General features: G+C 50.3%; 1 protein-coding gene across 1 annotated transcript in view; it reads left to right on the top strand.

The window, feature by feature from the left end:
- The first annotated feature begins 5,441 nt into the window (after positions 1–5,441).
- The window catches only part of SLC45A4 (solute carrier family 45 member 4), a 39,830-nt gene continuing 22,028 nt past the window's right edge, over positions 5,442–23,243 (top strand). Inside the window, exons 1-2 of the mRNA XM_003408309.4 lie at positions 5,442–5,851; positions 9,106–9,744. Coding sequence (XP_003408357.3) covers positions 9,507–9,744 — 238 coding nt within the window. The 5' untranslated portion in view covers positions 5,442–5,851; positions 9,106–9,506. The remainder of the gene's footprint in view (positions 5,852–9,105; positions 9,745–23,243) is intronic.

The raw sequence follows: 23,243 nt of genomic DNA, 5'->3' as shown, positions 1-23,243 counted from the left end.
CACATACTGCTGTTTTCTGGTCTCCCTGGCGTCCGTGTGTCTGTAAGTTAGGGTTCTTGGCCTGCTCACCTGGGGAGCCAGAGGCACGCGGCAGTCCTTGAGAGGACTGTGTTAGTAAATATTCAGCAAGGCCATCAACAGGGTTAATAGTTCACTTCTTTTTAGAAAAATGTTAGTCGTCGCCGTGGCTCTTTTGAGGGTGGGGACACCTACATTTGTTTGTACGAAGCAGCGATTGCAGCAACCCAGTCACCACAAAGCACTGGCTGTGACACGTTAGGCCACGAGTGTGCACGAGTGCGCATGGGCTGGACGGAGGAGGTACCTTGATCGTCACGATGCAGAAATGCATTGACTGCTTTCTAGACCGCCGTACAGGCGCCGTGGGTGACCGAACTCTGTGACCAGCTTCTTGTTGGACGGTGTGACTGTTGTGTGGACTCCTCAGACTTTGCCCGAGCTCCAGGCACCTGTCAGACGTTCTTCTCCAGTTGCCCTTTTGACTAGAGTGAGTTTGCGGCAAGCTGTTCCACACGACAAGTTGTAGGAAGTCACGTGCTCTGGCACCAGTTCCCCGTGAACTAGAAGCAGGACAATAGAGGAAGTTGTTGATGGGAACAATTGTAGTTTCACTTACCCAAGCGCATCTGCAAACCCTAATAAAATTATTGTCACCCAGCGCGTCAGCCACCGCCGGAGCAGGTTCCAAAGGGAGCACTTCTCCCTCCCTGCCAGGGGGACCCTGTCCTGAAAGTTGGGCTGGTCTCCTGGGGACACTGTTAAACCTCTCCTAGCTTGTGAACAGCTCAGAAGAGGCTCTTAGGAGCTTTCTGGAGGGGGCCGCAGAGCCCTCAGGTGGTTTCAGTGTGCTCTCGAGCTCTCCCGTGCCTGGCCAATTTAAATCACATGCTTCAGAAGAAGACTTTTTATGTTTTTGATATTAAAGTTAACAAACACTCCAGAATTTACATGAAACTGTCTCCTTGAAAACATTTGGCATGCTCTGAGAAGAACATTTCATGGACACCATTCTGTGGGTAGTACATTTGGTTTTAAGGAGTCCTAATGGCGCACAGTCTCATTTTGAGTCGGAATCGATTCGACGGCCCTGGGTTTGGTTTTTTGGTTTAGTGGTGCAGTAGTTAAGAGCTCTGCCGCTAATCAGAAGGTTGGCGCAGTCTCATTTTGAGTCGAAATCGATTCGACGGCCCTGGGTTTGGTTTTTTGGTTTAGTGGTGCAGTAGTTAAGAGCTCTGCCGCTAACCAGAAGGTTGGCAGTTTGGCAATTCAAATCCACCAGCTGCTTCTTGGAAACCCTAAGGGGCAATTCAGCTCTGCCCTGTAGGGTTGCTATGAGTCTGAATCCACTCGATGGCAATGGGTTTGGGGGTTTTTTTTTTTTTGTAGTGGTGCAGCAGTTAAGCACTCTGCTACTAACTGAAAGATGGGCTGTTTGTCCACGGGAGAAAAGACCTGGCAGTCTGCTTCCATAAAGATTACAGCCTAGGAAACCCTATGGGGCAGTTCTGCTCTGTCCTGTCAGGTCGGTGTGAGGCGGAATCAACTCAGCAGCACACCTGGTTTTAGGAGTTCTGGGTGGTGCACACGATTAGTGTGCTTGGCTGTTATCTGAAAGGTTGGAGGTCTGCATCCACCCAGAGGTGTCTTGGAAGAAAGGCCTGGCAATGTACTTCCAAAAAACCAGCCATTGAAAACGCTGTGGAGCGCAGTTCTACTCTGAAGCACATTGGGTCGCCACGAGTCAGGGCTGACTTGCCTGCAGCCGATGTTTTAGTTCCACCTGGTTTTATAGTACCTGATTGCTCTGTCTCCTAGAAGGAGTTCTCAGCTGTGGTGACACACCCCTGGCTCCAGGCACTCTGCTGATGGCGTCTGAGGGGCCCCTGTGGCCCCTCCCGCCACACTCCTTCCTGTTCTGTTCTCAAAGCTGCTTTTCTTTTCCCATGAATGGAACGCCACTGGAAATGGCTGTAGAAATAGGATAAGTGGGGAGAGGCCAGAAAGGGAAAGATTTCAAAGTCTTTTTCCAGAGTCTTTTGTGCCTGGGAAAGGTGACGCCATGTGCCATATAGGCCCTTGTTTCGAGACCCTGAGCAAGTGCGGTGGTTCGGTCACACTGAGACAGGGAAAAGCCTGGAGGGCCAGCCTGGTGTTCTTGGCAGCTCTCTCTGAGGGTCTAGATGATAACCTCCAAACAAGGCATGAACTAACTTGGGAACACAACCCCACCATTAAGTTAAATTGGGGACTATGTACATTTTGATAATGGTTAATAGATTTCTTGTAAATTTGATTATATTCATATTTTTTGTCTGTTCTCACTCAGCTAGTATAATAATTCAGCAGGGTAGCAGCTTACAGAATTAGGACATAGAAATCAGTAGCCTTAAATGAATGGGAAAGGACATGAGGGGACCTTCCAGGGTGTTAGGAGTGTCCTCTGTCTTGATAGAACGATACATATTCACTGTATGGAGCAGGTACCTGAGCTGATAAGCACAGGACACTAAAAAGTCTTCAGGTAGTGCAGAAACCAACCAGTTAGAAAATATAAGGGAAGAGAAAATCCCAGTTACAGTGGCTACAAAAAAGAGAATTAGGAGTAAATTTAACAAGAAATGCACAAAACCTGTAGAAAGAGCCCTCTGAAATGCTCCTGAAAGACACTGAGGTAGACTTGAACAAAGGGAATGACATTCCTTGTCCTTGAAGTGCATGACTCACCAGCCTAAAGATGCCAATTTCCCTGTGTTAATTTGTAAAATTAATGGAACCCCAGTAAAAAAAACCAACAAAGTCTTTTCTGGAGCCAGTGAAGCTGCTCTTAAAGTTCATATGCTCATAAAGTTCTTGCAAAGGAATATGTAAGGATAATTAGGGGAGCGCTGGAGAAAGAATTAATGGGAGAGGACTAGCTTCCAGATATTAATTAATACCTAATAAAACCTTTATACCTGAAGCAGTGTGTCACTGGAAATGAGTTAGCCAGGGACACTTTGAAACAGGATAGAAAACTGAGAAACAGACCCAAGTGCAAATGGAAGCTTGGTCTGTGGTAAGAGGAAATCTCAAAGAGGCCGGAATGGACTTTTAAATCAATAATATAGAAACAACTGGATGGCCACCAGGAAAGAGAGAAAAGTAGATCCTCACCTCATGCCATAGAGAAGAATTTAGATCAGATCTCAATTGTATCCGTTCTGTTTCCACTGGGAACTGATGACAGAGCTGAATGATCCGCAGTCCATCAGACACGTTGTCCTTCTCAGACGGGTTAGGACTTGTCCGTACATGTCCCATGCATGGCGGAACTCAAGAGCCCTCCTTTGGGATTGGCTCTGTGACCCAGCATTCGCCTGTAGACCACTGACTTTCCTTCCAGAGTGGCGAGTGCCCACCTGTGGTCTCTGTGGCCTGGTTGTCCCCCGCTCCCCAGCCCCACTCTTAGATCTCTAGGCACCCGTCTTCACTCTTTCGCAAGGTGACATGATGCATATTTCTAAATGTACTATTTTTAGTGTACTACACTATTTTTATTCTGCTTTAATGAAAGTTTACAAATCAGGTCAGTCTCTCATACGAAAATTTACGTATACCTTGCTATACTCTCCTAATTGCTCTCCCCCTAATGAGATAGCACAGTCCTTCCCTCCACTCTATCTTCTCGTGTCCATTCTGGCAGCTTCTGGCCCCCTCCACTCTAGACAGGAGATGCCAACATAGTCTCGTGTGTCCCCTTGATCCAAGAAGCTCGTTCTTCACCAGTATCATTTTCCATCCCATATTCCGGTCCAATCCCTGTCTGAAGAGTTGGCTTTGGAAATGGTTCCTGTCTTGGTCTAACAGAAGTTCTGGGGACCGTGGCCTCCGGGGTCCCTCTAGTCCCAGTCTAATCATTAAGTCTGATCTTTTTGCGAGAATTTGGGGTCTACATCCCACTGCTCTCCTGCACCCTCAGGGTTCTCTGTTGTGTTCCCTGTCAGGGCAGTCATCGGTTGTGGCTGGGCACCATCTAGTTCTTCTGGTCTCAGGCTGATGTAGTCTCTGGTTATGTGGCCCTTTCTGTCTCTTGGGCCCATAATTACCTTGTGTCTTTGGTGTTCTTTATTCTTCCTTGCTCTAGGTGGGTTGAGACCAATTGATGCATCTTAGATGGCCACTTGCTAGCATTTAAGACCCCAGACGCCCCTCACCAAAATGGGATGCAGAGTGTTTTCTTAATAGATTTTATTATGCCAGTTGACTTAGATGTCCCCTGAAACCATGGTCCCCAAAACCCTGCTCCTGCTACGCCAGCCTTCAAAGTGTTCAGTTTGAGGCAACTTCTTTGCTTTTGGTTTAGTCCAGTTGTGTTGACCTCTCCTGTATTGTGTTGTCTTTCCCTTCACCTAAAATAAAACTTATCTACTATCTAATTAGTGAAAATCCCTCTCCCTCCCTTCCTTCCTCCCCCCTCATAACCATCAAAGAATATTTTCCTCTCTGTTTAAACTATTTCTCGAGTTCTTATAATAGTGGTCTTATACAATATTTATTCATTTGCAACTGACTAATTTCGCTCAGCATAATGTCTTCCAGATTTTTCCATGTTATGAAATGTTTCATGGATTCATCATTGTTCTTTATCGATGCGTAGTATTCCAAACACCTATGCTTATCCAAAGACTTCACCAAAAGAGTAAAAAGATTACCTACAAACTGGGATAAAGTTTTTAGCTATGACATTTCCGATCAGCGTCTGATCTCTAAAATCTGCATGATACTACAAAAACTCAACTACAGAAAGACAACCAAATTAAAAAATGGGCCAAGGATATGAACAGGCACTTCACTAAAGAAGGCATTCACGAAGCTAAGAGATACATGAGGAAATGCTCATGATCATTAGCCATTAGAGAAATGCAAATCAAAACTGCAGTGAGATTCCGTCTCACTCCAACAAGGCTGGCATTAATCCAGAAAAACACAAAATAACGAATGTTGGAGGGGTTGTGGAGAGTGGAACACTTATACACTCCTGGTGGGAATGTAAAATGGTACAACCACTTTGGAAATCAATTTGGCACTTCCTTAAAAAACTAGAAATAGAACTACCATACGATCCAGCAATCCCACTCCTTGGAATATATCCTAGAGAAATAAGAGCCTTTACATGAACAGATATATACACACCCATGTTCATTGCAGCACTGTTTACAAAAGCAAGAAGATGGAAGTAATCAAGGTGCCCATCAACGGATGGATGGATAAACTATGGTATATTCATTTCTACGCTATTTTGTAGCATCCCCTAAAATGTGTGTAAAATCCCCAGAGCTTTGCAGAGATGAATTTTATGGAAACGGTCACTCTGTCGGGTGATATCCTACTGACTTGATGGTTTGATGTTGTCTTCCGAGTACCCAGTTTTAAAACCGGATTTGACAAATCACATCTTTAAAGAAACGCATAGTGCTTGCTAACATGAGGTGATTTTTTTGTTGTGGAAGCTGATTTAGCCTTATTTAAAGTTACTGTTTGAAAAATTACCCAAACATTTTAAAAAGCTTGGCTGTTTTTGGAAATTTTGATAGCTTGCAGTGGTGTTACTGCCCTAGATTGATAATACCAATGGATAAGTTCATGGAGGTAGGAGACATTGGGTGGGTGTTTGTACTCATGAACTGCTACTTGAATACAAACAAACTGAATGCTAACAATATCTATTGTTTCCATCAATGTAGATGACAGTGAAGTTCCCCGTGTAAAAACCGTTTACTGTACCGCTGCATTTGCACTCCTTCTGCAAGGGAAGTCAGCTGTGTTCATGCCTAGACTACTTGAATAGCAGGTAAATCCCAGACCACGCCTGTGCCATTTCATGAGGACTTAAGTGATGCCTAACACTGGTAGCTGGTTGCCCAGGGTGAAGGGAGGGAGGGCAGGGCGGTGGCATTTCAGTGCCGAGAGCCTCTTAGTACTTATCAGTGGTTTATATACAGGCATTCATTTATTCATTCATTCTTTGAACGAATGACGAATGACATTGGGCTCCTGCTCTGCAGTGTGGCCAGGCACAGTGAAGGAGGGCAGGCGAGCCAGGCCACCAGAACGAATGAAAGCAGTATGAGGGTCTGCTCTGGAGTTGAGAGCCCTTTGCCAAAGGGCAGGCTCAGCGGTTCTGTGGAGGGGGGTCTTGGGAAGAGTCAGGGAGACCCCATGTCGCTCTGTCTGAAGATGGGAGAGGCCCGGAAGCAAAGGGGGGGACATGAGGCTGTGGAAGCCGGTGGGGTTGGGTCCCAGAAGCCTCTATAAGGGGTGAGCGGGAGCCGTGCACAAAGCTGAGCTTTATGGTGTGAGCTCTGGGATCTGGGAGAGACAGGAAGAGATGTAAGATGTAAGAATGGGAGAGACCATGGAGTCCCTCTGCCAGCACACACTGCCACAGGTGGGATCCTAGAGACAGGTGCCCCCACACCCTGGCAGGTTCCACTCTCCTGTCTTTGGAAAGAAGACCCACGTGTGGCTGGGTTTAAGTGGGACCCCCGTGTGTATTTAAGAATTCTAGTTCCCTGCCACTGTTAGATCAACCCAACAGTACTCTTTAGGTGCCCAAACCAAACAAAGCAATGCAATGACTGCAAACGACTTGGTAGCCACGACCAGGTGTATAGTAGCTTGCTGGTGCGTGAGTGTGTTGGAGGTGGACAGGTGACCCAGAAAACTCTCCCAGCCTCCAGCTCGTGGGTATGGGCTTGGCAGATGTGTGTTGAGCTGTTCAGACCCTCCTTTTCATGCTTCCTTTCTGAATTGCCTTTTTTTTTTTTTAAACCAGACTCTAGACATTTGTCAGGGAAACCCCCAAACACTTAAGAATACCTAGATGCGCAGTACCTTTCAGTTTATGTTGGTCTGATCCATAAGCATGAGACTCTACTACCAAGGATACACATCCTTTGCTTCCTGAGCGGTCAGTTTTATAAACACCTAGATATTACCCAGGTGAGATGTAGATACCTTGCTAGGCATCTTGAGCCTTACTCCTCAGACCTCTCAGCAGGCAGAAACCTAGACTGTAGTTGGAACCTGAATGAGGTTGGGACCGTCGTGTGTGAGGCCACGGCAGTTTTGTGTCTGTCTTTACAGCTTGTCCTTGATGCTCACTTACCCTTCTTTTTGGAAATAAGCTCCTCAGAAATGACCTGCTTACCTAGGAAGTAGTTCACGTCCCTGGAGAAGGACCCTCCCACACCATCTTCCTTCTGAGAAGCCTGGCCCTGGAGATGGCCTTCCGGCTGGCAGGGCCAGGCACAGAGCATATGGCTCAGTCTTCTCGGTGGTGCTTCCAGTCCAGATACTGACAGATGAGCTCAGTAACACAAAGCAGCTGTGGAGCTGGGTGGGTGTGGGAAGTCCTACGGGTACTCTCCCAGCCTTCTTTTCTGATAATTGTTACAAAGGAAAGCTATGGGGCAGTGAGACTTTGGGACTTCTGACTTGAAAGGTCGGCACGCTGGTCCCTGAGCAAGTCCTTTTCCTGGTAGGGCCTCAAATTGGTTCATTCAAAATTTGAATTTCCACCCTGGATATACAGAATTGGAATTTGAAAGAATTTTCCAGAAAGGGCTACAGGTTAAATTGTGAAATTGGGGGGCATAGGCAGCAAATACATAGGTTGGACTCCTTGGGCCTTTGATTCCCAGGGACTAGTAAGGATTTTAGCCTCAGTTGCAGCAGGAAAGAGAACGTAAGTGAGAACTGGAATGGAAGAGTGAAGTCTAAGGCCCTCTTCCAAGGAGCCTCCTCCAGGGTGGAGAAGCACTTGCTCTGTGGGACTGCTGAGGTGACTCCCTCCCTGAGCCCCAGGGGCGGCTGGACTGCTTACATCTGTCTGGGGGCCCCCAATATGGGTACTTCACCTGAGGAGTGGTGAAGAGAGACGACTGAATTTTCTGGTCCTTTCTGGGAAGACTTGGGCTAATTAAGATCATCATTTGGTTAAGTGAATACTAATTGGAAATATTTAAACCAGTTGTTGAAAAAGACGGGTTAAGACACTAGACGCAGAGCCTCGTGAATGTACAATGTGCACTTCCCCTGGTCTGGCTTCATGGTCACTTCAGGTTGCACTGACACTGCGTAGCTGCAGCCCTGACTCTGGATGTATTTGGGAGTTTGTGTCCCTGTATCCTCATCTTGCCTCGCACGGGGCTTTGGTCTCATTTTCCTAAAAAATTTCTGGGGCAGTTTCTCGTTAGCCGTATTCTAGGCAGTCAGCACTTCATTGCGGGATATTCATCCAGGTCGAGAGTATGCCCCAAAGCTGGGTCATTGGAGCCAGGGTGGTGCAAACTCTAGAACTGTGGCTGTGGAGGTTCCAGAGCCCCCCTCCCCGGGAATGCCAGGGGTGGGCCTGGGAGTCTGAGCATCTAAAATTTGGCAGTATGTACAGTTTTCTGGGGAGAGGGGCTATCACTTTAATGATTTGATTATCACAAGGTTTTATAGCCTGAAAAGACCAAGGCCTGTGGCTCACAGAACCTGACCATGAGATCCAGGGGCTGTTGGGTTGACTTTGAACTTGCTGCTCCAGCCCCATCCAGCCCTCCCTTCACTTCTTCTTTGCCAGCTTTTCAGGCAGGATCTACAGTTGCCTTTCTGACTTAGTCTCGCCCCTTCCACCTTCCTCCTCCCGCCCCCACTGTGCTCCCTGTTGTCATATTTGCAGGCCCTGATGGGCCCCATGGCCACGTTATGGGTGCAGGTCCATCTGTTAGTGCATCACAGCGTCGTCGATGGTAGTAGTCAACAGCGTACACTCCTGGCTTTTTGTGCAGTCTATTCCTCTGATCCTGCCCTCATTTGTCACCATCATCTTTATCCTTCCCCCAGGATTAAATTCTGTGCGAGAAAACATTGTTTCACAGATCCAACCAGAGCTTAAGCCACGGAGAGCTGAGGCTCTAAGAGGTCTGTAGAATTCTCTTCAGTGATCCAGGCTAGTCCCGCGGGGTGCCCGGACTGCTAGCAGCCAGGGCGGTCGGGCGGCGGGCAGTTCAGGGGCCTCTCTGACGCCCCGGTCGGCTTGTGTTTCCTCTCTTGCAGATCAACCAGTCACTCGATGGGGATTAACAGCGGACTGTCCTTTTGTGTCACCATCCCACCTCTCTATAGCAAGAAAAATAACTTCAGTACCTCTTCAGTCATAATGATGAAACTGGTATTAACTGAATGGCAATTATGGATTTTTAACTCTAATTCACAGTAAACCAGCAAGCCATATGTTTAAAATCCAACCAAAAATCATTTTGTTTTGCTGCACGCCTCCTACGCCTGAAAAGTTGGAAATACCTGTTTGTACAAAGAGGAATATAAGTATTACCTGCCTGAGGAACACAACCGAAGCAGGAAGAGAAGACGTCTTAATTTATCAGTAAAGATATATGATAGTATTATTTATATAGATAGAATAAATATATATACATATATATATATTTTTGGTGGTAATGAAAATGGCTCCGCAGAATGCTGACCCAGAATCTATGCAAGTTCAAGAGTTACCTGTGTCCGCCCCCCAGAAGCGCGAGGGCAAGGAGGCTGAGAACCACGACGAGACCATTAGCGAGGGGTCCATCGACCGGATCCCCGTGCGCCTGTGGGTGATGCACGGGGCAGTGATGTTTGGCAGGGAGTTCTGTTATGCCATGGAGACGGCCTTGGTCACACCAATCCTGTTGCAAATCGGTAAGTGCTCCTCCCCGTTGGTGCGTGCAGTCACGAGAGCTGAGCGTGAGGCGTCCGCATCGGCATGTTTCCTGGGATTAGGCCAAGCGTGCTTAGAAATGTCCTCAGGAGCCCTGGACACAGACGTCCTTGTGTTCTGTCTTCCCCTCCCCCTGACATACCTGCTCTGACATGTTTCCTCTTTTAAAGTGTGAGCAGGGGGCCTTGGATCTTATGTGGAATTACAGATTTTGGCAAAGTGGTTGTTGAGCATTTGGGATGAGTCCGAGTTGGAAGGTGGCCTATTCTCATCAGGCCCTCCCACCCTCCCCCCGACGCCTACCTGACATTCGCAAGCAGGATGGTCCCGGTGGGTCACTTGCCTTCCCTGTGCCCCACCTGGCCCCTTGTCTGTGGAATGAGGGCAGTCACAGGACTAGCCCTAATCGGGTCTCACCCAGTGCGCAGCGTAGAACAGTGCCCAGGCCCTAGGATGCCCACAGTATTGCCATCTCCTTTATTGTTAGCACCTTAGTGTCCTCGTTACTCTTGGCTTAAATCTGAGTTCGTGGTGGGCTTTGGGTGGCTGAACAGCAGGTATTTCCCCAGCTGTCTCACTGAAGTTAGCGTTACCAAGCCTAGTATGTGGGAAACGGTCATGTCCCTTCTGAATCGCCACTGGGGAATGTCTTAGGCCCACAGATTTTGTAAAACTGTGTAATTTTCCCTACTGTTGAAGGATGTTTTAAAAATCAGTAATTTTCCAACTCCTTTGCCCTGGTGGCATGGTGGTTAAGCATTTGGCTGCTAACCGAAAGGTCAGCAGTTTGAATCCACCAGCTGCTCCTTGGAACCCTATTTAGCAGTTTTACTCTATTCTGTAGGGTCGCTGTGAGTCAGAATCCAACTCGACAGCAATGGTTTTTTTTTTTTTTTTATGAGAGATCCGTGAGAAAGGGCCAAGCAATTAAAATTTACTCTAGATTACACACACACACACACACACGGTAAGATACCTTTTTCAGTCTACTTATTTTGAGGGTACAGGGTTGTTTCTTGCTACAAATGGAAAGAAAGTTTTCCTGTTAAGTGAGAGCTAACTGGTGCAGATCAGTCAGCTAAGTGTCCAGTCCGGAGTCCAGTCTGAAATGGCAGCATTTTCCTCTCACGTTACAGTTGTAGCAGGCGCCGCAGATACCGGTCTACACTTGTTTCAGGTTCGCGGTGCCATCCCTAGAGCTTGCTTTTATCCATTAGTAAGGAAGCACACATTACCCTTTTCCATGTTTCAGCTACCATATTTCAACATACGTTCCCGTTTGTAACCCTATGTAGTTTATTTTGCACTTTTAAAAATGTTGACCTAAGATGGCCAGAGCCCCGGGCATGGGCAGGTTGAGAACCGTCTTCTGGAGGGTTGGAAAACGGTGGAGCATGGGTGACCTGAGGCCACTGCTCCCGTCTCTCATCTCTGCCTCGATTCTCCTGATGCTCCTTGGTGCCTGCCATGTGCCAGGCTCGGGGGTTGTGGTGGGGGGTGGTGTGGACGGGGACTGTATAAAGTGGAGGGGGAAGATCCTGAGAAGAGGGAGGGTGGTGTGTTCTGGAAACTGAAAGAAGAACTTTGTGGCTGGACCCTAGGGAAGGAGAGGCCAAATAGCAACTAATTTTCCCAGTTGTGCGATGTGTCAGGACTTGGGTTTGGCGCCGGCAGTAAGGTCACTGCAAGCAGTTGTAACTAAGCTAGGGTGGTTAGAATTAGAAGCCGGGCAGCATCACCCAGTTCTGAGCCGCCTCTTATGGTTACGGTGACATCCAGTGTTCACAACCTCTGGTACTGAGAAGTGAGCTGATACAGTAGCTAGCTATAGATTGGGGAGCCACTGGTCGGTCGGAGGTTATGTGTATTATGGGTTAGAACCGTGGCACCAACACCGTGTGGCAGTTTTCACACTTGACAGGTTGTGCGTCTCCATTTCCAACCACCTTTTAGCACACTTCATTGCTTGGTTTGAGTGTTATTTATTATATGAGGCATATATGCTTTTGTCTCGATAGGTGGGTGCCACTGAGTCAGTTCTGACTCAGTGACCCTGTGCACAACAGAACGAAACACTGCCACACTGCACAATTTTGAGGGTTGTTATGCTTGAGCCCATTGTTGCAGCCACTGTGTCAGTCCATCTCATTGAGGGCCTTCCTCTTTTTCGCTGACCCTCTGCCTGACCAAGCATGATGTCCTTCTCCAGGGACTGATCCCTTCTGACAACATGTCCAAAGTATGTGAGACATAGTCCCACCATCTTCACTTCTAAGGAGCATCCTGGTTGTACTTATTCCAAGAGATTTGTTCGTTCTTTTGGCAGTCCATGGTGTATTCAGTGTACTCCACCAGCACCGCAATTCCAAGGTGTCAATTCTTCTTCCATCTTCCTTATTCATTGTCCAGCTTTCACGTGTATATGAGGCTTTTTATGGTTACGGTGACATCCAGTGTTCACAACCTCTGGTACCATGGCTTGGGTCAGGCTCGCCTTAGTCCTTAAAGTGACATCTTTGCTTTTTAACACTTTAAAGAGGCCAAAAAAAAAAAAAAATTTTTTTTTTTTTTTTTCTGCAGCAGATTTCCCTGATGAAACGTGTCGTTTGATTTCCTGACCGCTGCTTCCATGGCTGTTGATTGTGGATCCAAGTAAAACGAAGTCCTTAACAACCCCAGTCTTTCCTCTCTTTATCATGATATTGTTTATAGGTCCAGTTATGAGGATCTTTGTACAGATTTTAGATAATTTAGAATAAAATGCTGGTGCCTCGGTGGTTTAGTAGTAGAATTCTCGCCTTCTGCGCAGGAATCCTGGGTTCGACTCCTGGCCCGTTTGCCTCCTGTGCAGCCACTGCCCGTCTCTGAGGAGCGGGTTGCGTGTTGCTGTGATGCTGAACAGCTTTCTGTGCAGCTTCCAGCCGGAGACAGACTCTTCGGAAAAAAGGCCCTGCGATTCCAAAAATCAGCCGGTGAAAACCCTGTGGATCACAACGGTCTGATCCACAACCGATCGTGGGGATGGCTCAGGACCGGGCGGTGTCTTGTTCCACTGCGCGTGGGGTCGCTGTGAGTCGGGTGGGGGCGAGGGCTGGCTGGACAGCAGCTGACAACAGGATAAAATGCTGTCTCTTACCAGCCGCTGTTGAGTCGATTTCAACTCATGGTGACCCCGTGTGTTGCACAGTAAAGCTGTGCTCTATAGGGTTTTCAGTGGCTGTGACCTTTCAGAAGTAGATCCCCAGGCAATTTCCCGAGGTTCCCTGGGTGACTTTGAACTGCCAACCCCTGAGGGCTGTATATTAAAGGTAGCTTTTAAAAGTTATAGGTGCGTCTGTTTGTATAAACTTCCAGAAATGATGACTAAAAGTGGAAGAATTTTAGTAAGTAGGTGGGCTGTGGAAAACTGACACAAAGGGGGGTGAAAGTGACCCCGTGAGGCCTTAAACAGCACAGGGCCTGTGTGAAACAGTGCATCCACCTTGAGCTGGGCAGGCGAGCAGGGCTTGGGAATGTCAGGCGTTTCTGTGGGTAAAAGAACAGAACCGAGAGGTGTTCCCTATGTGCTGAGGCCGAGTCCTGACAGCAAAGGCCTCAGAGTCTCAGGCTGTGACTGTAATGACTCTCCCAGGAAAACATGGCAGACAAAACTTTCTGATTTGAGTCAGAGGGTCTTTAAAAAGTGGTCTGCCCGAAAGGGCCACATGAAGCAGAGACTACATCAGCCTGAGACCAGAAGAACTAGATGGTGCCCGGCCACAACCGATGACTGCCCTGACAGGGACCACAACAGAGGACCCCTGAGGGAGCAGGAGAGCAGTGGGATGCAGACCCGAAATTCTCGTAAAAACCAGACTTAATGGTCTGACTGAGACTAGAAGGACCCCAGAGGTCATGGTCCCCAGACCTTCTGTTAGCCCAAGACAGGAACCATTCCCAAAGCCAACTCTTCAGACAGGGGTTGGACTGGCCTATGGGATAGAAAGTGATACTGGGAAAGGATGAGCTTCTTGGGTCAAGTAGACACCTGAGACTATGTGGGCATCTCCTGTCTGGAGGGGAGATGTGAGGGCAGAGGGGGTGAGAAGCTGGCTGAATGGACACGAAAAAAGAGTGGAGGGAGGAAGGAGTGTGCTGTCTCATTAGGGGGAGAGCAATTAGGAGTATATAGCAAGGTGTTTATAAGTTTTTGTATGAGAGTCCGACTTGATTTGTAAACTTAAAGCACAATAAAAATTAAAAAAAAGAAAGGCGGCCCGCCCGACCCAAAGGTACGGTGCTTCTTAGTGAATTTTGTATGTGAATAATTTCTCCCCCTCCACTGTGGGCGCCTGTCAAAGCTGATAAACTGTACATCTCTGGGAGTGTGTGGGCGCAGGGACAGGCACCATCTGCTGGCACCGCGGCCCTGGGTCCCTCGGGTCTTGTGGGACTGTCGGGGCAACTTTGAGGTGTTCTGAGAAACAGTGACAGCTGAGTATGTTTTCCACAGTCGGAGGCGTCACTGGACTTGACCATGTGTCCTTTGAGCGTCGGCCGGAGCTTTTGGCAGATCCAGGGTGCCTGACTTGACTGTGTCTCCACAACTCACATAGCTGTGAAAACCCCGTGATCTCTTGTAAGAAATTCCTTGGTTTGGGCCACCTGTTTTCACCCCGACTGGCCCATCACACAGGCGACCTTCTGTATACGCTGCAATTTGGTTATCGTTGGAATCCAAATTTAAGTTAAAACACAGCCTCATGTGGTGTTTATCCATAAACTTGAGCAAGGTTGCTGTGGATGAACGCACACCTGTGTCGAGGTGGTTGCACAGCAGGGTTTATGTAACCTCCCGTCGTCCCAGCGTCTCCCCAGCGGTCCTGGGAGCCAGGGAACCAAGGCTTCCAGGGACGCGTGTCTAGTGGGACGGAACTGTGACAAGCTTGTGTCTCGGGTGCCCCCCGACGACACCACAGAGCTTGAGCCAGCAAGTGAACCAAGTGACCGTTTATTCTTGTGAGAACCTCAAGGAGGTTCTCTTACCCAAGCAGTGTCTGTTCCCGCTCCTGATACAGTGAGTGGACTGTCGTGTTCGTGTTTTGCTATTGGATGCCCGCATTTGTAATTGCAACTTTTTTTCCAGTCTGAACATCCTTTGTAGGAGAATAACGTAGGAACGTTGTAACCAGTAGTCAGATCCATTCCTGGTATGAAAGCCTTTGGATTTTTATTTCTGGTTGCAAGTTGCTCCTGTAATCCTCAGCTGAGTGCCCACGTGATGAAAAGTAGACTTGGCCAGGTCTGCTTGTTCCCATGCGTGGGGACAATGGAACCCCTCTGTCTTCATGTTGCTCTGTGAAGGAAGTTAAAGGATGGGGTTTTGGCACCCAGGACTGCCCCCGTCTCTGGTCTTCCCTTGAGCACAGGGCTGAGAGCCCTGTAATGCCTGTTAACCCATTCCCTGCTAGTGTCCTCTCTGAACGCTGCTTTTATACCCAATGCTGTCACATCAACCCCAACTGATGGCCACCCCACAGGACAGGATAAGCCACTGTGTCAGTCCGTCCCATTGAGGGTCGTCCTTTTCTCCGCTGACCCTCCGTTTCACCAGGCGTGATGTCCTTCTCCAGGGACTGATCTCTCCTGATGACACGTCCCGAGTATGTGAGACGCAGTCTCGCCTTGACCCTTGCTCTAAGGAGCACTCTGGTTGTGCTTCAGTTGCTTTAGGGGGTCAAGTTATGACACCTTTTCATCGAGAGGATGAATGATTTTGGTGAGAGTCAGGTTAAATCAAAGCCTCTACCTACGTGTGTTTGCGTGTCTCTTGTATAAGGTGTGCGTGCTCCCGGAAGCCCAGATAGATGTGAGCCCCTTCCCTGGTCTGTGTCCAAGTGGTCTGGGAACAGGGCCTCCCACAGGAGGTCGTGCCACTGTTGGCTGAGCTGGTGGCACTTTCATGGCAGTCGGTAAGCAGGGCGGGTAAGGAGTCTGTCCTGTTTACAGGGACCAGGTTGGAGCTTGAATCAGTCCCTGGATTCTAGGCGACCTCATCTTTTCAAAGGAGCCTCTAGACTACAACCTTGTGTGTCCCTCGGGTGCTGGGAGGGAGGTTGCCAAATTCCTGGGCCTAGGAAGCAGGGAGGCGGCTCTGAGCAGGCAGAAGGTGAGGTCTGGTGCCGAGACGTGCTGGCACTCTGTCTCCCACCTGGGCCCTGGTTCCACAACCTGAGGCCTTCTGGTTGGTGGTGAGGAGGGGCAGAGAGTCTGCATGTCCACAGTGGGAGCTCTCCATGGAGCGCAGCAGTTGGCAGCGTCCCGGTAATACTGCCACACGGGAGCAGAGACAGCAGACACCAGTGTTCCAGTGTGCGCCCTCCTCCACGCACGGGGACACATGTTCCAAGTTTAAATTGTACTTTCTTGAGTTGAGGAGCCCTGGTGACACAGCAGCTCCCTAGTGGTGTAGTGGTTAAGAGCTCAGCTGCTAACCGAAAGGTCGGTGGTTTGAATCCACTAGCTGCTCCTTGGAAACCCTGTGGGGCGGTTCTGCTCTGTCCTATAGGGTTGCTATGAGTCAGAATTGACTCAATGGCGACGGGTTTGGTTTTTAATTTTGTTTCTTGAATTGAGTACATCTTCAAGTTCAAAGTTCATAGGCTGCAGTGAGGCATACAGTGAGGTTTCCTTCCCGTTCCTATCCCCAACCATCTGGCCCCTGTCACCGAGGTGCCAGCGTTCCAGGGCCTTGTCTCCTTCTGGAGTCTTCCACATACACAGCACACGGGGAAGAGGCTTCGAACCTTCCACCCCCCAGCAGTGGGTCTTGGGGGTCACCTGGAGCCACGCTCCCCGTCAGAAGGAAGGAATGTCCGTCTCCCCTCTGAGCTGTCTGGTGCCGTCTGCCCCCAGCCGGGCTGCTCCTGCCTTTAGCTTCCCTGCATGGAGTTTTCCTGGCTTTCCTTGCTGCTGCTTGTTGCAAAGTACCTTTAGAATCACTGTCAGAAGATCGTCTTCTCACTGATTCAAAGTGCCACGTTTATCACATGCAAAACCAGTCTCCAGAAAAGGACATCGTGGTTGGTAAAGTTGAGGGTCATTGAAAATGGGGGGACCCTCCATGGGGTGGATTGACACACTGGCCGCAACAGTGGACTCAAGCAGACCAGCAGTCGTGAAGATGGTGCAGGACTGGACAGCCTTTCGTTCTGTGTATAAGGGCGCCGTGAGTCAGAGCCACCTCCACACCAACAACAAATTTCAACACCGTTTGTTGAGTAATTCAGCTGTGGGGCTGGGGTGGCAGGTGTTAAGTGCACTCCCAGGCCCCACACACCGTGATCCTGATAAAGTAAGATGAGGGTAGCACTTAAGAGTCAGTGTTCTGGTTTCATCTTGTTGGTGCAGAGGTGGTTGTGAGTAATAAGACCCCCAGCCCCGCCCTGAGGAAGATGGAGGTCAGGGTGGGAGGCTCTGGAGCTGATGGCTGCCGGGCCACCCTCCCAGAGTGGTCTGGGGACGCGTGGAGGGCTGGTTTGCAGGCTGTACCCTCTCCCTGCCTGTCTCCGGGGCACCAGGCAGGCGTGGCGTCCTGCAGTGGCTTCCAGAGAGCCAGGTGGTCGCAGCCGTGATGGCCCAGGTGGTGGATATGGTGTCCCAAAAATGGGACCAAATCAGAGTGTTTGATCTCTTGTTTCAGTGAAGTTTCAGGGCCAAACTGCTCCAGAGCCGTGGGATGCATCCTTTCTGACAGCGAGCACGCTTGGTTCTGTGCCACCTTCAAACTGGCCCGAGCTTCCCAGCCTCGGGGCACCCCACAGGGCTTCTTTTACTCAAGTATTTTCCCTTGGGAAGGAGAAGTCCAGGCTCTCTCCTTCCTGTGTATTGTTCTCCTTGGGGTTCAGGAAGTTGTACTTGAGGGAAAGGAAGGTTCTAGAAAAGATCAAAAGGTGTTTTTTTGTGGTCTCTCAGTTTGATTAATGAATTAGAGTTAGGCTAGCATTGTTAGAATTTTCGTTTCTCTCCTGCGTGATGAACACTGTGAACAGTACAGAGTTCACGATAGGATCAGTGAGAATGGACCGGTGATGTCTTAGGTTGATGCCTCGTTCAGGAGGCAGGTGGAGGACTGCGGCCCATTCACTTTGCATACGTCTATTTGTTTTAAAAAAAGACCAGCCTCTTCTGTTTTTCATTGTAGCTCAGTATGAATCAGGGTTCCTAGAATAGGATATGGTTTGTTGTAACTTGAAATCCACCTTTTCTTCCTGTGGGAAAATCCTAGCCTTTAAGAGCTGGCCCTAAAGAAAACATCGGAGCTCTAGATGTGTGAAGTGCTAGTCATTCTCCGGGCAGGAGTGGGAACGTGACCCTCCGGGTGTGCGCTGAGTCACGCTGCGGAATCCACACCCCTGGAACTAGCCCTTCCTGGGAACTCGCTGCCTGGGGCCTGGAGCCCCCTGCCTGGTGTGCACCTCACAGGGAGGTTCCCACTTGAAACCACAGGGCAGTGCCCTCAACCTGAGCCTTTGGTGAGAATTGAGGGCTTGCATTCATGGAGTGTCCAAGTGAGAATGCTGATAATGCATGTGTGTGCATGTATGTGCACACGCATGTGCAGGAGCACAGTGGGGTGCACACACCCCAGAGGCATGGCTGTCCTTGGCAGGCCCGTGTCCAGCTGCTGCTGTCCTTGAGTGTTTACTCGTGTTGCTAAGCAGGTGACATGTTGTGCAGTGGAATGACTTCTCTTCTGCTGGACCTTTGGAACTTGGAATGGAGAGAGTGACACGTGTGCCTAAAACTTTGAAGGCGACTTGCTGACTTGTAAGGAGCCCTGGCAGCGCAACAGTTCAGTGCTTGGCTGCTAAGAGAAGAAAGGTTGATGGTTTGAAGCCACCCAGTGGCCTCAAGGGAGAAAGACCTGGCGGTCTGCTTCCGTGAAGATTACAGACTAGAAAACCCTGTGGGGCAGTTCTGCTCCGTCACATGGGGTTGCCGTGAGTCAGAGCCGACTCCACGGCACCTAGCAGTGACGACAGCAAGCTTGACTTGTATGTGGTATCAGGCTCTTGACTCTGTAGTTTCTCCTGTAACCTGAGCTCTGTGTTTCTGCAGTTCAAGCGTATTTGATACCTTTCTAGGAATTTCCTCTTACTTGTAATCACACTTTGGAAAGGATACGGTGACACCTATCTCATTTTGTCTGAAGACATCCAATGACTCAAGGGGCTTCTGCACATCACAACCTTTCTGTTTCCCGCTTTGAATCACCAGACCTGCAGCTAGCCACCCAACACAGTTTCGTCTTTGGCGAGAAGCATTCAAAAGCGGCCCACCTGCCCCTTTCGCTGATCCCGTGGCGCCCCTTATGGCAGCACGTATTGGAAGTGGGTTGGAGGACTGTCAGAGCTGAAAAGCATCCCGAGGAAATCCACAGTGTGCCCCAGTCCCTGCGGCTGGGCAGCTGGCCCAGAGATGCAGAGTGAGGGCCCCTGGCCCCACAGCATTAGGGGTGGAGCCAGGGCAGGAGCACTGCAGGAGGCAGACGCTTTCTGCCTGGTGTGCAGAGTGCCCACGGCAGCCGATGGCCAGCGTGGTAGGGAGGCTGCACCCTCTAAGGAAGATTTCAAAGACTCAGCCACATTAGCCTGGAGAAGTGATGGCTCAGGGAGGTTGGAAGCCCCGTCCCTAAATGCTTGGACAGTGGGCAGGAGAAGGAGCTGTGAGCTCTGACTCTGGACGGCTCTGGAGACCAGGGCCCAGTTGTGGGAAACACAGCGGAGTGGTTGTAACCCACTTTGCAGCTGCTACTACTGCTGGGTTGACCACCTCTTCAGGTCCTCAGCACCTGCGGCGGGTGGCTTTTAGACGCTTGGCCCACCCCCGGGATGGCGTGAAGGACCCTTGAGTGTCACGGTGGCAGGGAAGTCCTGGGGCCTGAAGTCCCTGCTTGGTGTCTGCAGGAGAGGGTGTTGTCCATTCCCTTGCCCGAGGGCAGGTTGGTGTATCTGAATTTTTGCTCTATGTTTAGTACGTGTTTTCCTTCAGCAGCTGGGAGGTACACTTGGCCTGCCAGCCTCCTCCTGGCCATGCCTCTGACGTGCCAGTCCCCCTCTGCCAGCTGGTCGGCAGTCCATAGGGATCCTTTCCCGTTGTCGTGTTTGTGCATGCGCTCCTGTGGGTTGGCTGCAATCTGATGCCCACGTGCCCAAGCAGAGCGTATCGGTGGTCTTGTGAGTGGGCATTCCCGCATACTCTGCCCTTGTGCCCTGGGTATCCCTCCCGCCCCTGGCTTAGTCTGTGGCCTTATTTGGATGCTGCTGGCAAATGCAGGTGTGCTTGCTCCCGCCACACATCTGGGTGCCGTGAGCCCAGCTCCCAGCCCGGCCTTGTGGGAGCCACACACCTGGGTGCTGTGAGCCCACCTTCCAGCCTGGCCTTGTGGGAACCACATACCTGGGTGCTGTAAGCCCAGCTCCCAGCCTCGCGTTGTGGGAGGGGTGGAAAGAAATACGGGGGAGAAATTGTAAAAGCCTGAAACGGCTGCTCCTTCCAGTTTGAAGCTTAGGGGCTCTGTCCAGCGCCTTGCCCTGGGTAGGGCGCTGAGGCAGGATGGGCTGCGATGGGGTTGGTGAATGGTTCCCCCATCCTGGAGTGCCATTGGGCATGGAGACCAGCTTCAGATCCACACACAACAGGTGCCCAGCATGGTGCTGGAGGCCTGGCAGGAGCTCAGTGCCCAGGGGCCACAAAACATGCATCTGAGAATTGATTGCCTGCCGTCGGGGGCTTAGGATCACCTGCAGGTGACACCAGCCCAGGTGTTGAGGAGGATCAGGGGATGGGTGAGTGTGCCTTCTCCTGCCTGGAGTCCTCCGAGGTGACGTCCCCCACGTTCCTCACTGTGCCACCAGACGCAGGAAGACACCCCGCCTAAGACCAGCGGCACACCTGAGGGGCCGCCGCGCATCTGGGCAGTAGTTTGTGGAAATCTCCCAGATTTTGACCACATGACTGAAAAGCTTTCCTTGCAGGGCTGTTGTGTTTGGGTTGGGAAGTCCGCGTTTCCTTGCTTTTCCAATCATTGTATTTTAGAAACAATGAAATGCTAACCACAGTCATGTTTCCCAAGGAGTCACACGTTGGCCATTCTTTCATCAGATGGGCTTCAGCTCCTACCTAGAGGCACTCGGCGTAGCACCAGGTGCCGGGGAGAGGAGGAGTGGGCCTGGGCCTGCTGGCAAGTCAGAGGTGGCATGAGGCTGACGGGGAGGGCTGGTGTGATGAGAGCAAGGCCTGACCTGACCTGCTGTTGGGGGTCTGGGAAGGCCTAGGGTGGGTGTCCATTAAGCCATCTGGAACTTGGGGTGTGCTGGGCTGGTATGGGTGCACTGGGCTGGGGGGGTCATGCTGGCCTGAGAGGGGTGTGCTTGGCTGGTATGGGGGTCTTGGCCCTGGCCATACCATAGTCCGGAGAAGATAGACTAGCAGCCATTGCCTCTGCCTTGAAAGGGGCGCCTGGGGTGCAGCAGGAACAGGAGGGAGGCCCACCCTAGCCCAGAAGGAAGAGTGCGAAGTTGAGAGGCTGTGCAGAAGGGTGGTGCAGGCCCAACTGCAGAAGATAAGTAGGGGTCAGCCACTAGCGGCAAGGCGTGGCACACCCTGCCTGTGGCATGACGGAAAGTGTATGGAGGGAGAGTATGCTGCGTTAGGGGACGCGAGCTCAGTGCAGAGCGAGGCTGGGCCCAGGTCACAGGGGCCCTCATGTGCCCCTCCAGAAGGTGATTTACAGAGAAACCCCAGTGGGTCAGTGGGTCTGCCTGCCTCGGATGTGGCGCGTTCAGGCATCGGTAAGGCAACGGTCGCTTCCAAAGTTTTTAATAGTAAGCAACATTATTGCACAGTTGAAATTTCCAAACTTACTAGGTCATCGTCGTTTTCAAAATCATAACGGCAGAACACAAACCATATACACACTAGAGTTAGAATACCAATTTTGCTGAAGAAAATGATCATTTAATCCTACCATGAAAGCCAAAATAAATATTAACAAAACCGTACAAATATATGTTGAAATTAAAGACCAGAGGCGGCACAGAGGTTAGGAGTTGGCACCCATGCATCAGTTTGCGTGCCTGGACGGGTGCCTCGCCAAACAACTTTCTGGCACTCCTGGTTCGCAATGCACAGACGTTGCAAAGGAGTTACAGTATAAATGCTTCATATTTTCCTAAAACGTGTATTATAAAATTAGAGTCTGGAGAGTGAGGTTTTTTTTTGTTTTTTTTTTTAAAAACAGTAAATTTAAAATACTGTCTTTTTCCTGAAAACGATCAGTGTAGAAATGCATCTGCCTGCAGAATGCTCCGTGGGAGGTGGTAACTTTGTCACTAAATGTTTGTACACACGTACGTTATGTGAGTAATACGCAGGTCAGACTGGTCGCGGGTGCGGACTACGTTGTTTCCCCGTCTAAGGTGAAGAGCAGCTGTGGACGTATTGTGTGGTCTGCTGTTTGTGAACCATTTGGTGGGGCCACGGAGTAGACAGCTGAAGAAACTTCAGCGTAATAGGTTGTGTTGGAAGTGACTCATTAAAGCACTGAGGTCAGTCTGCGTGTGTAGCTGTAGGCGTGTCACAAGATGGAGGACTTTGAGTTTGGATTTGAGGGTGTTTTTTGGGGGGGGGGGCTGGGTGAGGGGACACCTGGGGGCTGTGTGTGGCACCCCCACGTGTGGTTGAGTAGAGCTCACAGGAAGAACCAGGGCCTGAGGGTGCAGGCCCGCTCGAGCCAGGAGAAGCAGACCCCATTCTGAGGAGAAGTTACAATGGCTCGTAAATCGCGATCGGACTTTTTCTTTACCCCAAGTTCTCATTAGGCACGTGCTTACATCGTCACTGTCACTATAAAAGATGAGCAGTGGGCGTTGCTGCTGTGAGTTGACGGTCATTTCTTCTTCCCAGCCTCGGTTCCTGCAGGTGGGGTTGCTCTCTGTCGTCCAGGAGTGCCGGGCCCAGTGGTGTGCCCTTCCGCTGCAGCCCGAGGCTGCTGGCCCCCAGCACCGGCTGTCTCACCAGCCGGCCTTCCAGTCTCTGCGACAGGGCAGGCCCCCACCTTCTGTACTTTTGTTCTTGCTGGATGATGGCAGTGCAGCAAAGTCACTGCCGCCCGGCCCCCACACACCACCGCCACGCGCCCCCCGTGCGGACGGGCTGGCCCTCTGGGCCTGGGCGCACGTAGACACAGCTGCAGCACGACTGTCATGGTGTATAAATGGGTGCCTCATATGCGGTTTAGCAGTGTCATCCAAGTGGAGGGGGAGGCACCTGGGCAGAGGTGATTTGTGTTGCTATTGTGTCACGTCGATCAGTGTTCAGCAGGGCCAGTGTGGTTCAAGGTGCTTCGTATTTGACAATCTTGGACAAGCCTAGCTGGCCCTCTGCGTGTCACCAACAGAGAGGTCACTCTGCCTCCAGGCTGACGCGGTTCACCTTC

The sequence above is a fragment of the Loxodonta africana genome, chromosome 14, assembly GCF_030014295.1.
Source record: "Loxodonta africana isolate mLoxAfr1 chromosome 14, mLoxAfr1.hap2, whole genome shotgun sequence".
Classification (NCBI taxonomy): domain Eukaryota; kingdom Metazoa; phylum Chordata; class Mammalia; order Proboscidea; family Elephantidae; genus Loxodonta; species Loxodonta africana.
The sequence above is the reverse complement of the archived record's forward strand: the minus strand, read 5'-3'. Positions and strand labels throughout refer to the sequence as shown.